This window comes from Tachypleus tridentatus, chromosome 9 (assembly GCF_004210375.1).
Source record: "Tachypleus tridentatus isolate NWPU-2018 chromosome 9, ASM421037v1, whole genome shotgun sequence".
In the NCBI taxonomy this organism is placed as follows: Eukaryota; Metazoa; Arthropoda; class Merostomata; order Xiphosura; family Limulidae; genus Tachypleus; species Tachypleus tridentatus.
In genome coordinates, this window is record NC_134833.1 from 92,400,934 (window position 1) to 92,417,205 (window position 16,272).

The following is a 16,272-nucleotide window of genomic DNA, read 5'->3' on the forward strand; positions in this document are numbered from 1 at the left end:
AATTTATTACAAATTTTGCAAAATTTGAATAATTTTGAAGTTATAATAGTAATAATAAGTTATAATACTACAGAAGAGTACGGGACACTACTATTAAAAGAGATCATGTACTGAGAAAAATAAATATTTTCTTTTATCAAACATATTTAAATTGATATCATTGTAAGTTATTTTAATTTTTAGATATAAATAATGTGCGTCTACATTAGAAATAAAAGTATTCTACTGGATAAATAGGATTATTCATAATAATTAAATCATATATATATTTATAAGTTAAAGCAAAAATTTCTGGGTTTATACAATTTTCAATAAACCTATTCTCAAAAGATAAAGATATAAATTTACAATACAAGTAGAATAACTAGCTTTCTTTGAAACTCCTATTAGTTGTTTCAGTACATGATTATGTAGGGAAAATGGTTATTATAAATACAGAATCTTAAAATCTCTTTATTTTTTTAGAGCTATATTTTCTTTTTTCCAGTACTATAAAAGAAGAACATAATTTTTCTATTAATGAGTTTATAACAAAAATTAAATTTCTTAAAGGAATTCTGGTATATAATGTGGTAAAATCAAATATTTGAATATTTTTGTTACGAATTTCGTCATGTGAGACTGGCGAACGGAGGTTAAGACAGATAAACGGTTATCTTCACTGCATTGTCGATCCTACTTCTTCAATCACTTCCACCAGGTGATTAAGGTAACCCGAGTGTCGCGGGTTCGAATCCCCATCACACCAAACATGCTAGCCCTTTCCGTGGAAGCGTTATAATGTAACGGTCAATCCCACTATTCGTTGGTTAAAGAGTAACCCAAAAGTTGGTGGTGGGTAGTGATAACTAGCTGCCTTCGCTCTAGTCTTACACTGCTAAATTAGGGACGGCTAACGCAGGTAGCACTCGTGTAGCTTTGCGCGAAATTCAAAACAAACCAAACCAGTCACTTCTAAACTCTAGAGCACATTTTATATCCTATGTTAGAGCCTGTACCTTGGGATAAGAATTGGGAATTTATGCAGCGTTTTAAATATAATTTTGTTTTTTGTTTAAACGTATTTTGCTAACTAGAATGTCATTCACCACAGGTTTGGATTTCCTGTTTTTTTACGCAGTCTTTTCGTTTGACTCGTCCCTTTCTGGTACAGTGGTAAGTCTACGGATTTACAACCTAAAATCAAGGGTTCGATTCCTATCGGTGGGCTCAGCAAATAGTATACTGTGACTTTGCTACAAGAAAACATAAACAAACACACACAATCATTTTGACTTTTCTTTACTCGACTGTTTAAGTATCAATTAATTATAATATATGTATACACATACATATACAAGCAAAAGTACCCGTCAACTGTAAGAGGAAAAGTGTAAGTTAATCTATCAATTTAAATTATATCATGGACTTTTAAAAGGTTAATTGTATTCTTTTTAAGTTACGTCACAAATTCCTAAGACTTTAGCGTAGAATATCCTGTTTGTGAAATATAATTTGGTATCAATATTATTAATGCCTCCTAGTTATTTTAAAAGTGTAGGTTGACCTAAGGATCACTACTGCAGAAAATATCAATTATTATTTGTGTTGTCGTACCAGATAAGTATCACTACTGCAGAAAATATCAATTATTATTTGTGTTGTCGTACCAGATAGGTAAGATAAGTTATACTAGATAAGGATCACTACTGCAGAAAATATCAATTATTATTTGTGTTGTTATACTAGATAAGGATCACTACTGCAGAAAATATCAATTGTTATTTGTGTTGTCATACTAGATAAGGATCACTACTGCAGAAAATATCAATTGTTATTTGTGTTGGCATACTATATAAGGATCACTACTGCAGAAAATATCGATTATTATTTGTGTTGTTATTCTAGATAAGGATCACTACTGCAGAAAATATCAATTGTTACTTGTGTTGTCATACTAGATAAGGATCACTACAATTATTATTTGTGTTGGCATACAGAAAATATCAATTATTATTTGTGTTATTTGTGTTGCATACTGCAGAAAATATCAATTGTTAGATAAAGATCACTACTGCAGAAAATATCAATTATTATTTGTGTTGTCATATTAGATAAGGATCACTACTGCAGAAAATATCAATTGTTATTTGTGTTGTCATAATAGATGAGGATCACTACTGCAGAAAATATCAATTGTTATTTGTGTTGTCATACTAGATATGGATCACTACTGCAGAAAATATCAGTTATTATTTGTGTTGGCATACTAGATAAGGATCACTACTGCAGAAAATATCAATTATTATTTGTGTTGTCATACTAGATAAGGATCACTACTGCAGAAAATATCAAATGTTATTTGTGTTGTCATACTAGATAAGGATCACTACTGCAGAAAATATCAATTGTTATTTGTGTTGTCATACTAGATAAGGATCATTACTGCAGAAAATATCAATTGTTATTTGTGTTGGCATACTAGATAAGAATCACTACTGCAGAAAATATTAATTATTATTTGTGTTGTCATACTTGATGAGGATTATTCTCAAGGGAGATATTATTTATTATTATTCTTTGTATACTAGATAAAAATAACTGCTGTGAGTGATGCCAGTTTTTGATATAATGGATAATAATAAGTATTATGGGAAATAATAATTATTATTTGTCTTTGAATACTCAGTAAGGATTTTTATAAATATTATATATCTTGTTGTAAGAAATAAGATTAACTACCATGTAATAATTTTTATTACCATTGTCATGCCGAACCATGGTGAGTGACTGGAATATCTACATAGGTGTTAACTTACAACCTTAGTGAATGTTTACCTTCATATTTGGAATAACATTTCTACGTAGATTATTTTTTGTATTTAAAGTTCATTAAATATGCATCATGAATTAATAAAACAAACATTGTTGGTAATTTTCGTAATAAAAATTTTGAATATATTTCTATATTACGTTTTCACTTGAAGCCAATTAAACTATGTAAAAATATTATTTATTATTAATCATTGTGTAATATGGTAAATGTTTTAAAATCATGATCCATTTCAATTTTCTTAAAACAGTATTTTGTTGTATTTTTTTCTAGCTGCATATTCTTAAAGATGTTAAAGCTGACGTGGCTCAGAACATAACATTTATCACAGAATCCTGCCAAAAAATTTCTGAAAAGAACATATACACGATGAATTTAACAAGTCAACAAATACAAACACTATTAGTGACATCTGACGACAAGGATGTTATATTTCATGAAGTAAGCTCTTCAAAGAATTCAGAAGTTTGGTTTTACAAGGTTTATTAGTTTTTAAAATCTTGTGTCTGTGTATATGCAAGATAAATCTTTTTAATACGATCTTCAGTAAATAGAAAATAGATACACTTAACTGTTGAATTTTGGTTTAACTTGTAAACATCTTATTCGAATTTTTAAGCTTATTAGGATCATGTAAGAGTGTTTATGAATGTAACAAGTTGAAAGACACAACTACATTCCTAAGGAATCTAATAATTCAAACACATCAGTTAATCCTTCAACTAATAAATATTAATATTTATATTACAAGTTAAGTGAAGATTACTTGTTCTATCTTCCTTTTTTCTTTTGCTTAAACTAATAAGATATTTCAGAATGTTAAATTTTCACTTCATTTTGTCAACATAAGTAATATATTCAAGTATTAATTAACTTAAAAATACGTTCATATCCATAATGAGAGTGTTATTTTTACCTTGAACAGAACTAGGGCATAATGTCTCTCTTTATGATTAGTCTTCAGGCATTTCTTCATTCGTAATTTTTGCTTTCTTAGATGGAGGACACTCTCAAAAAACCAGAGAAAGGTGAAGTGAATGTTCGCATAGTATTCATACTGAAACAAAATCTGAAAGAACCACCTGAGATGAACAGCACTTTTAAAATTGTCGGAAAAGAAAAAGAATACTATCTTCCACTTAATTTTAAAAGAGATTCACCTTCTGACTTAGTTATAGGAAGTACTGATTATGAAAGAATCTTACCTGGAGAGTAAGTTTACCACAGCAATATGTATTCTTACTTGTCAGTAATGAGTCTTCTTTAAACAATTAAACCTAAAGAGTAAGCTTATCATATAGGAAAATGTATTTTTACTTGTTAGTAGGATGCCTCAAATAAAAACTAAACCTAAAGAGTAAACTTATCACACAGAAACATGTATTCCTACTTGTCAGTAGTGAATCCCCAATAAAAACTAAACCTAAAGAGTAAACTTATCACATAGAAACATGTATTCCTACTTTTCAGTTGTGAGTCTTTGATAAAACCTAAAGAGTAAACTCATCACATAGAAACTTGTATTCCTACTTTTTCAGTTGTGAGTCTTCAATAAAAACTAAACCTAAAGAGTAAACTTATCACACAGAAACATGTATTCCTACTTGTCAGTAGTGAATCCCCAATTAAAACTAAACCTAAAGAGTAAACTCATCACATAGAAACATGTATTCCTACTTTTTCAGTTGTGAGTCTTTGATAAAACCTAAAGAGTAAACTCATCACATAGAAACTTGTATTCCTACTTTTTCAGTTGTGAGCCTTTGATAAAAACTAAAGAGTAAACTCATCACATAGAAACTTGTATTCCTACTTTTCAGTTGTGAGTCTTCAATAAAAACTAAACCTAAAGAGTAAACTTTTCACATGGAAACACACATACTTCATTTTAATATAAGAATATTTGTGATCAGAAGTTTTAGTATTTGCTTTAAACAATCAGAGTATGTTTCTTATTCCTGGTGCATATATTTTATTTTTAAACAACCTGGAAGATAATGGTTTGATTGTTTTCAATATTCTTGTAAAGTTGTACAGCGGTTATCTTTCTAGCAGCCCCTAATTTTAATGGCCCATACTAGAGGAAAGGAAGTTAGTCACTACCATCTGTTGGGTTTCTCTAACTCAGTAGTAGTATTTTACCATTGCTCTTATAATACACACTTACAGCTGTGTATTATGATTCTTGATATTTGCAGTAAGGGGACTCTAATCTTGGCCCCTGAGATCATCGTTTGGCACATTAACAAGTATGTCACACCTGGTTGTTTTAAGTGAAACCCAGAATGAAGGTAATTACTAAACACCCAACTATGCCCCTGTACCTTTGTCTCTGTAAAACTTGGTTCATATTTATTTGGTGACTTTCATGCAGTCATAATTACTAAATCCATTGATTCAACCTGCTTATGCAAAACTTAAATTGATTTTAATCAGCTATATAACATGAACTTTGTATATATATATATACACACATATATAAAATACTTACGATTCATGTTGACAAATTGCTAAGATTTTTAATTGCTCAGATAATTTTAAATGAATTCTTGTTTATAGAGTTTTCTAATGATTTTTCATCTTCAATATTTGGATATCTTAACACAGGTACAGTCTCTACTTACCAGTGGCTAATGATTCACTAGAAGAGAAATTTTTTCACATGGATGAGAAGGTTGGAACATTTGAAGGGAAAAATGGTGGAGGATACATTGTGACAGTTGCACCTGGGAATGGAACTAATGAGGTAAATTAACTTTTTAACAACACCAAACACAATGAATGAACTAAACAATCAACTTACTATATACAGTCTTGACAGCTGGTAAATCTTATTTTTCACTTGTTACAGACTGGGGTTTCATAGATTTCACTGTAAGTCATTTGTTACTAAATATTCACTCATAACAGATTTGATCTTTGATAAATTACTTTATATATATAGTTCTTGTCATAATTAGTACTACACATTCACTCACAGTAGGTTAGATCTTTGATAAACTGCTCTAGCTATATACTTACAACAGACTGGATTATTGTGTTATTATTAAACATTCACTCACAATAAGATAGATCTATGATAAATTGCTTTAGCTATATACTTACAACAGATCAAATTGTTGCCATAACTATTACTGGACATTTACTTACAACATATCAGATCTTTGACAAATTGTTCTAGCTATACAGACAGGATTGTTGATGATGCATCACTGGCAAACTTGCCATAGACTAGACTTTATATAGAATGCATCACTGATGCATTTAACATAGACTGGGCTGTTGGTTGGTTACACTATTAATAAACTCACTATCCCCAACATGGTTGTTGGTCGAATTTTGATGATATTTTATAGTCAATAAATGATTTTTTGTCTAAAATTAAAATGTTTTGGAAATAATTAACACTTATTATTTAGGAAAGTAGTTAAGTTTGTCTCTGTCTAACTATTTTGTAATGTTTTTTGATACATATTATTAAATAATATACAGACATCAATAAAATCAGTTGTAAGCCACAATGTTAGAGGACGATAATTTTTTGAGTAAAATTGTAGAATGTTTTATCATGTTACAAAATGTAGACACTTTTGTTCCAAAACAAGAGGAAGTCGAATGGCTTCTTTATTATCACTGTGCTTTAGTCACCATGGCTTTACAATAATTACATATCCTTCCACAGTAAAATTTCCGGTTATGTTTTGTATAATTATATGTGTGGTATTATATAGTTCAACATTAAATTCTAATAGATTAAAGTAGAAGTATCTTAAACCTAACACAATAATAATTTCTATTGATTTAGTCTTAGAAGATCGTGTATGAGGGTATGTGCCAGTTATAAATTATTTCTGCTTTTCTTTATTTCGTTTGCATGAAATTAGCATGAAATTCAACTGCACACCATTGTCCAACCCAACAAAATCGCCATGTATCTACAGATTCCACAGTACGTGGTTATCACAATGGGAGAAATCATGTTTTCCATTACGGGTCTTGAGTTCTCGTATTCCCAGGTTTGTATCACAGTCTAAATATTTAGCCAATGTATTTTGTATGAAAATATCAGTGTTTTACGCATGCCATTGTTGGATTAAGTATTTATAATGTCCTGTCCAAGAAATCCAGACTTTAGAATACAAGAGGTGGTCCATACAAGGACAACGAATGAGTGTCGATAGAGAAACACGTAATACGGTTGTGTGTAAAGTTATCAAACCTTAGGAAAGTTAGTAAAATTGATGTAGTATAGAGTAATGAAAGTGTGGAACTGTCTGATTGCTGCTTTAGTATGACACAAAAAACCTTTGACGACTGGTGACAGTTTTCTGTCACGTATCTCAAACAAGTAAAACATCGATTCTCATAAATATCTATTATGTTATCACTCTAGTGGATTTTTTATAAATCCGGATACCTCTAACTTTTTGTTTATTATTCCCAGGCTCCAGTATCCATGAAGTCAGTACTGCAAGCTGCGTGGCTGTTAACAGTGGCTTTCGGAAACCTTATTGTAGTAATCATTGCCAAACTTCAATTGTTTAATAGACAGGTAAGGTTTCTTTAACAAAGGAATTTCTTTGTTACTCTTAACAAAAGCAGGGTCTTACTTTTGAGTACTAAATCGCTACACTCGATTTTATGTTACTATAGAATGTATTTTGAAATGTAGGACTAAATATATAGCATTGCATTGTACTACAAGAGACTGTCCGGATTACACTTATCAGAGAATGTTGAGAAACAAACAATGATATTAGAATGTAAAATAAATTGTCGCTTAGAGGTTGACAAACCTGAGACATCTTTGACACTATTTATCAGTTTTAGTGTCTGATTCAATCAACTTGTCTGAAAGGATAGCTGATAAAACTCACAATATTCAAACAGGCCCTGACTTTACGGATCACATTTTAGATGCTTTGGCAGAATGTCACACTGAAAATTATGCCTCATTCTTCAGTTAGTATAACGTAAAGTTCTATGACATCATTTGGTGGACTAAAGCGTTCAGACATGCACTATCCAAGGATGGTTTCAGGATTCACATCAAATCTTCTTCCTGATCACTCTGTGACATGTGAAATGTCTTCTTCCGGCTCATTTCTGGTAGTTTTACATCTCACGAAGTATCATCGCGTACGAAGACGTCTCGGAAAGATCATAGAACGAGACTCAGCATTTTCTCCCCAATGTACCAACTACCAGTATATCTTCCCCCAGTATATCAGCTAGCAGAATATCTACCCTAATGTTTCAGCTACCAACGTAACTGTCGTATATATCAACTGCCAACATTTCCGATCTAGTATATCATCTATCAGCACATCGACCTCAATATTAAAGGAGTGTCATATTCTGCATAATACATGATTTCCATAATAATCAAACAACTACTAATACATCTGTCCCAGTATAATAACTACTAGCTTCTATATCTGTGCAGTATATCAGTTAATAGTATGGTCACCCAATGGTACAGATAAAAGCCTAAAATATAAACTATCAGCTTTTTCGCCTTAACGTTTCAACCCCAATATATTAAATAGCAGGGTATTCATACCAGTGTACCAATCAACAGCCCTACCTCCCATTTCTATATTTTTCATGAAAAGATACATAACTGGACAACCGTCGAAATGGTCGTACTTACAATATTTTTCTTATCAGTTTGTTTGTTTGTTTTTTAATTTTGCACAAAGCTACTCAAGGGCTATCTGTGCTAGCCGTCCCTAATTTAGCAGTGTGAGACTAGAGGGAAGGCAGCTGGTCATCACCACCCACCGCCAACTCTTGGGCTACTCTTTTACCAACGAATAGTGGGATTGACTGTCACATTATAACGCTCCCATGGCTGAAAGGGCGAGCATGTCTGGTGCGAGCGGGTTTCGAACCCGCGACCCTCGGATTATGAGTCGAACGCCTTAACCAACCTGGCCATGCCCGGCCTCTTTTCTTATCAGTATAGTGTTAAATAATCCTTACTCTTATTCTGATTGTTGTATCATAAATAATAGCTCGACATAGCTAGATGGTTAGGGCGCTCAAATCCCCGTCACAGCAAACATGCTAGCCCTTTCAGTCGTGTTATAATGTCAATCCCACTATTCGTTGGTGAAAGAGCAGTCCAAGAGTTGACGGTGGGTGGCGATGGCTAGCTGTCTCACTTCTAGTTTTATGCTGCTAAAGTAGGGACGAGCAGCATAGATAGCCCTCATGTAGCTTTTCACAAAATTCAAAACAAATAAACAGACAGATATAAATGAAAATTGATGAAAATCGCAATTCCTCAACTTATCCTAGTTCACAGTGTAACAGCTGTTGTCAATATGTTAATATAAATAACGTCTCAACAACTACTATATAACAACATCCCTTAAAAGCCCTAGTACAGGACGAAAGGCTTCGTCGGCACTGGATATGGTTGACGTGTTAATATATACTCTTCTTTACTATCACATTGAAGTCAATTTCTAACAGTCCAACTGCTTTCCTGAGGCCAATAATTCGTGGTAGTCACGCTGTGCAGTTATTCATGACGTAGTTGACTTTGTTTATTGCACTTAACCAGTTGTCTGAGAACGCGTTCGCTACGAACCTGGATTCACAGTAGTAAGTCGACACTTGCTTCCGAATTTTCCTATTTCCAATATTTGAAGTGCTATGCTTATATTTCCCTAAGTTTTAAACAACCTACGTCAACCACCAGTGGGTAACATTTTCAGCCAATTTGAAGGAAGGAATAACCACAAATAAGACAATCTCCAAGGCACTAGGCAACAAATGGTTAACTTTAAGGATGAAATGGGGACCGTTTTCCTAGGACGGGTACAATGTGCAAAATGCCCTGAAACAGTTGTGCACTCTCTTAATAAGAGTCGTGACACATGATAAATGACACATCGATTTTTTAACATAAATCCAAATCAAATACGCATTTGCTCCTTTATACATATTATGTTAACATTCACTATTTCTGCTTTACTTACAAATATTCAGGCCCGGCATGGCCAGGTGGTTAATGCACTGGACTCGTAATCTGAGGGTCGCGGGTTTGAATCCCCGTCACACCAAACATGCTCGCTTTTTCAGCCGTGGGGGCGTTATAATGTGATGGTGAATCCCACTATTCGTTGATGAAAGAGTAGCTCAAGAGTTGGCGGTGAGTGGTGATGACTGTCTTCCCTTTAGTCTTACACTACTAAATTAAGGACGGCTAGAGCAAATAGGCCCCATGTAGTTTTGCGCGAAATCCAAAAATCAAACAAATTTACAAACTTACAAATATAATCTGTTGTTATTCATAATATTGTGGTTATCAAAATATTGTTCAGCTTAAGAATAAAATCACAAGTGTTAAAAATAAGTATTTCTTCCTTTAAAATTAATTTATTTATTTATTATTATTATCCTTGTAGTCTTTAGAGTTCTTCATGTTCGCTTGTCTTATGGCTGCGGACATGATGATCTTTGCAATTATGGGATACTTCTATAAGTACGTAAACCAAGATCAGGAGGAAAAAGAAGCCATAGAAATGCCCCAGAAAAACGGAAAATCTATATCGAATGGAATTCGAAACGAAGGTTATGCAGACGACACACTGATGTAATGATTACAAGCATGTGTGAGTACTGAGTAAAAGATTTAACCATTGAATACAATAACTGTAAAAAAAAGAAAGAAGTCGACTTGGTAGTAAATATCGATGTTAAAATTCATAAGAACGCCATCTAGTGCGTGAATGTGATTATAAAATTTGTTCCGCCCTGTTAAAATATCATTTTTTTAAAACAACACATGCTATATTTTGCCTAACCCGTTTTGTGTTGGTGTTTAACAGTGATCATTCTAGGTCTACAACAAATTCTCCCCCCTCCTCTTAGAAGTAAATTCATAGACTTACACATATCTTTGGAAATATAGTAAGTCATTAATTAATTAAAATTATTTACACGCCTGTTTCAAATACGTAGCTTTTTTCTGCGCGTTAAATGAAACCTGATGTTCACAGACTTTTGTGTTGGTTTTGTGCTACATTATCGTCAACACTAAATATTTGTTTTATGCACGTTTCAAAACAGCCATTCTGATTTTTATTTGTTTGGCTGAAAAATTGCCAAGATGTCATGTAGTTTATTCTTTTAACAGCATACTCATTGTTCGTTGAAAGAATACTTATCTCAGTATAAACAATTGTATAAAAAGAAATTGAAAATTGAAAACTGATTATGTTCCATCTTTTTATATCACGTAAACAAACTTTTATTCTTATTTTGAACTATAGAAAATAAATATATTTCTATTGATGTCTCCTGTCTTTCAGTCGAGTATTCTAATCGTATACTTTACAACCATATTTGTAACATAAATGTTTGATCAATGTAAGTATGCGAAACAATTGAGAACATTCTTTGGCCATGCTACCATAGTAAATAAAACACATGCAGTAAGAAATCTTGGACTCTCTAGCTTAACTTGGAAAGCATATATTAACATAAAATACAGCCTTGGCCAAATTGTTTGTACATTTTGTAACAAATAAGAGGGCTCACAGACTTCAGTCTCTGTGTGTTAGTTAATACGACTTGTTGCATAATAAGAGAAAATTCGTAAAACATGAAACCATAGACACAATATTTTAACTAGTAAACGGATGAAACGACTAACTAAATGTCTTCACGAGAACAACATAGTGTAAAATAATACAAAACACTTTAAGCAAAAGACCTTTGGTTGTTTCGCTTAAATTAATATATATATATATATATACATATAATTTAGAAAAAATATTGAAGTAACACGTTCTGGGTTAATCTATTTAAATAAGATGATATATTAAGAGAAACGCTGGGTTAATGGAATGCATTTGTTTGTGTTCTCTGATAGCAAAACCATATCGGGCTATCTGCTGTGATCACCGAGAGGAATCGAACCCCTGATTTTAGCGTTTTAAGTACCCAAGACTTACCGCTGTCCCAACAGGGACGAATAGACTTGTCTAGAAAGTTTCTGGATGACTTATCGAACTGCTAGTGCAAATCTTCAGTAGATGCAGTCCATTAATAGCACCTTTCAAGTATTTTCTACCTTGCTTAAACTTTATATCGAGTAAGCAAAACATACCACATAATAAAAATACACAAAACGAGTTATTATGGATGTCTGTGTAAGAATTAACATTGAATTTGATACTGCGACGTTCAGCATGCTTCATTTTCTTCGTTAAGAGGTGATTTAGACTTATCTAAAAATTTCGATTATAAAGATTGATGGCTTTGCCCCTGAAACAAGTATTAAAACAGGAATGCGCAATAAACATTTTGGATGGAAATGTTTATTCGTTGGATTTTTCGTAAAACTACATGAAGATTAGGTCCAGCATGGCTACGTGGTTAAGGTACTCGACCCGTAATCTGAGGGTCGCAGGTTTGAATCCCCGTCGCACATAACATGTTCGCCCTTTCAGCCGTGAGGATGTTATAATGTTACGGTAATCCCACTATCAGTTAGTAAAAGTGTAGCCTAAGAGTTGGTGGTGGGTGGTGATGACTAGCTGCCTTTCCTTTAGTCTTACATTCCAAAGTTAGGAATGGCTAGCGCAGATAGCTCTCGTGTAGTTTTGCGCAAAATTCAAAATAAACAAACAAACCAAACCGTCTGTAACATTAATAATTGTGAAGTAGGTGTTGTTGCAAAGTTAGGGACGGCTAGCGCAGATAGCCCTCATGTAGCTTTGCGCGAAATTCAAAACAAACAAACAAACAAACAAACCAAACCGTCTGTAACATTAATAATTGTGAAGTATTTGTTGTAGTTGTTTTGAATTAAGCACAAAGCTACACAATGGGCTATCTGTGCTCTGCCCACCACGGGTATCGAAACCCGGATTTTACCGTTGTAAGTCCGCAGACGTACCGCTGAGCCACTGGGAGGTTATTGTGAAGTAATAGACCAGGAGGGTACAGCTAGCCAACATCAAATATCGACTATTATCAGATCAATTAGTATGATATGACTGTCATTCTTATGTCACCACTGGTAACCTGATAAATTTGGCAAGTTTTCACCACTACTTTATATTCTACGCAATTATTTTCTTACTATAATCAACATGTGACCAGCGACGAACACAGAGCTAGTTAGCTATATGTTAAGTGAATTGCACCTATATCAAATCAAAATTAATTCGTTCATCGAGAACCCTCGATAAGGTATCAACGAAGTTCTCGGCCAGATAGATTTATGTGTGTGTCTGTGTTTTCTTATAGCAAAACTACATCGGGCTATCTGCTGAGTCCACCGAAGGGAATCGAATCCTTGATTTTAGCGTTGTAAATCCATAAACATATAGCTGTAGCAGCGAGGGACGACCAGATAGAAGATTCGATTTTGTTTGTAAGAAAAGAAAAAAGAAGCTACATGTTGACATTTAGTTGACTTCCAAATCTAAATTATCATCAAACTCTGTTTGAGGCTATTTGAAATTGTAATACGTAACAGTAAGAAGAAAGTGGAAATTAATAAAACTACACATAAATTCTGAAGTCTACTGTACCCAAAATTAATGAACGTCGCACAGTGTTGTGAAACATGTACTTGTAAACATTAGCAATGACGTAACGCTGCACAGTGTTGTAGAGTGTGCACATAAAAAAGAAAACACTCACAGTTAAAAAACTTGCATATTGTTGCAGAATGTGTACGTATAAACACTCATAACTCTCATAATGTTGTAGAATATGTACAAATCATAACAGTTGCCAATAAATTTGCATACAACTTTAAGTTCAAATCAGTGTTATGTCTTCATGCTACACAGAAATGTTTTTCGGTTTCACTTTGGATTTTGTTAGGTTTAGGTTTTTCAAGAAATTCAGAATTTTGCTGTGATTATGATGCGAGTAATCAAACTTGATTAGAGGTCATAACTGAAATAGTACCCCGTTGGTACATTGGTAAGTACGGATTTACAACGCTAAAATCAGGGATTCGATTCCCCTCTGTGGACACAGCAGATAGCCTGATGTGGCTTTGCTATAAAGAAAACACACATAACTGAAACAGAAAAGTAACAATGCGAGAGAGCCTATAAGATTTGCACTTTGTGGTAAAATAGTTTGTATATTTATTTATTTCAGACCAGGAGATGTAATAAAGTTCAAAAGAACGTCTATAGTAGAGTATGTGCTTGCTTAGTTGTTAACATACATTACTTAGCTGAACTTTAAATATAAACCATAATGCTTCAGTCTCAAACAAACTCTTATTAGCACACTCAAAGTTCAACAGTGTTTTTGCGCGGTAAGACCTGAACTATAAACATTCCTCGTTTGCTTTGAACTTACTAGGCTTGAGTATTTTGTCTTTAGAATGTCAATAAATAATCAAATGTCTCCCTTTCTAAATGAATAATAGAGAAAACAACAACATCATGTCATCGCAAGAATCTTTAAATGTCACGACGAATGCTGTCTCCAGTCGCGATTGTTTACAATAAAACCCACCAATGTAAATGAAATATAAACTTCTGAAGGAAATGACCTATTCGATTAATTTTGCAAATGCAGTGTTCAAAACGAATGTAGAAAAGCATAGTTGATCGGATTGCATAATAAAATTTTGAATTTTTTTTTTACTTAAAGTTCCAAATTATTGTAACAAGTAAAATAATCATAGTAATTACACGATGATGATATTACGAAGATAATTATCGTTATTGTCCATCATTACCTACCAAGTATGATTTAATCAGTTCGAACGAAAAACATACACCATCGCAACTTTCCACAGTTAGCAAGTTGGATAAACATTTTAATTTTCTTCTTTATAAAAACTAACCTTATTAAATTTGAGTAGCCTACAAATTTGAGTGGTGTATCTGTGTAATACATAGTAGATTTACCCTAAGTATCATATTATTTCATAAACTAAGACTAAAAATAAAACTTTTTACTCAATTAAATTAATTTTAATTATACAGAGTAAAAAACAACAGCTAAGAAACATTGTGTATATGTTTAGTTGTTTGTTGTTGAAATTTACAAAAACTGCTCGAGAGCTATCTGCGCTAGCTGTCCATAACTTTAAAGTGGCAGTAAATTAGAAGAAAGACAGTCAGTTAGTCAACACCATATATCGCTAACTCGTAAGATAATCTAATTGAACAAAGAGATTTGACCAACACAGGGATACAGAGAAGTTTTTTGTCTTCGACAACAGTGGAATACAAACGATGCTAACCACTAGGAGTCGCTCAGCCCGTATGTAAAAGCAACATAAAATATAATACAAATTCAGTATAAGAACTGCAACTTGGATTTTCATCAACTTAAGTTTAAAATTATTGGAACTTGCACATTCGGTTGCGACACATTTATACACTTGAAACCAACTATCAGTTTTTAAAAATGATTATTCTTATTATTGTAAGAATTACTTTAGTAATCTGTACGCTCTCACTTCTCAATCATATTCTATATCATATTTCAGTCCAAGGTATTTGTTTTATTAAAATCTTTGCAACTGGATCCGGAAAAAAACAAGGAAGACTTGAGCAATTTTTGATTTTCCACAAATTTGCTGAAATGAAAATTATTTTACCTCTTCGAGTTCTTTGACGCTTGAATTACATAAATATTGTTTTTATTATTTAAATACCAAACAACTTATTAATTTGTGCTATTATTTTTCTTCGCCAGTGTTTGTCTCCCAAAGTTGCTATTTCAAACATGAATGTCAAAAACTAATTTGTCATTTACCAAATTTAAAATATGCTTTTAACTATAGCGTTTCTTTTAATAAACTTCATTAGAGAAAACAAAATTATAATTTAACTTAATTATAAAAAACGTACATTTTTACCTAACCTGCAGATTCTATAAATTTCATATTTGATTTATATGCTGTGTTTATTTAATTACGTGTTTTGGGCATATATATATATATTAAAGTGTTAGGGTTACAGACAATACAGATATATACCATTAAACTGTTATGATGTATGAGAATGGCAATTATATAAAAATGGAGTTTAACTGGGAAATTTTAACATCATGGAAGTTAAAATTTGCTGTTTGATATATATATATATATATATTTAATGTTTTATTCTTCCTAACAATAGTTATAATGTTGGACGATAGGTGACACTAGCTTCTTTAATTACTGAATCATTAAACCAAACGATGCCTTGTGGTGATTTCATTACAAGAGAACACTAGAAATGGTAAACTATTACAGATGTTTACGTGATCTCAACCCAGAAGTAAGGAGAAATTAAATCGTATTTTGTTAGTGTGGCGTTCAATCATTAAATCTTGGAAATTCATGAGAGATAAATGTTAAAGTATGAACGTGCAAGTCAGTATTTAGATTACTCGATTTTTTTCTGTAGTGCCATTGAGTAATCTGCTGTATTCATCATTGGTAATCGAACCCTGAAGTACATCGTTATAGATTC

General features: G+C 32.5%; 1 protein-coding gene across 2 annotated transcripts in view; it reads left to right on the forward strand.

The window, feature by feature from the left end:
• LOC143225757 (solute carrier family 15 member 1-like) overlaps window positions 1-10,618 on the forward strand; it is a 58,350-nt gene extending 47,732 nt beyond the window's left edge. For both annotated transcript variants that reach the window (XM_076455708.1, XM_076455707.1), the window contains exons 16-21: window positions 3,086-3,253; window positions 3,810-4,024; window positions 5,420-5,558; window positions 6,697-6,828; window positions 7,257-7,364; window positions 10,231-10,618. In XM_076455708.1, coding sequence (XP_076311823.1) covers window positions 3,086-3,253; window positions 3,810-4,024; window positions 5,420-5,558; window positions 6,697-6,828; window positions 7,257-7,364; window positions 10,231-10,422 — 954 coding nt within the window. In that variant the 3' untranslated portion in view covers window positions 10,423-10,618. The remainder of the gene's footprint in view (window positions 1-3,085; window positions 3,254-3,809; window positions 4,025-5,419; window positions 5,559-6,696; window positions 6,829-7,256; window positions 7,365-10,230) is intronic.
• The last annotated feature ends 5,654 nt before the right edge of the window (window positions 10,619-16,272 follow it).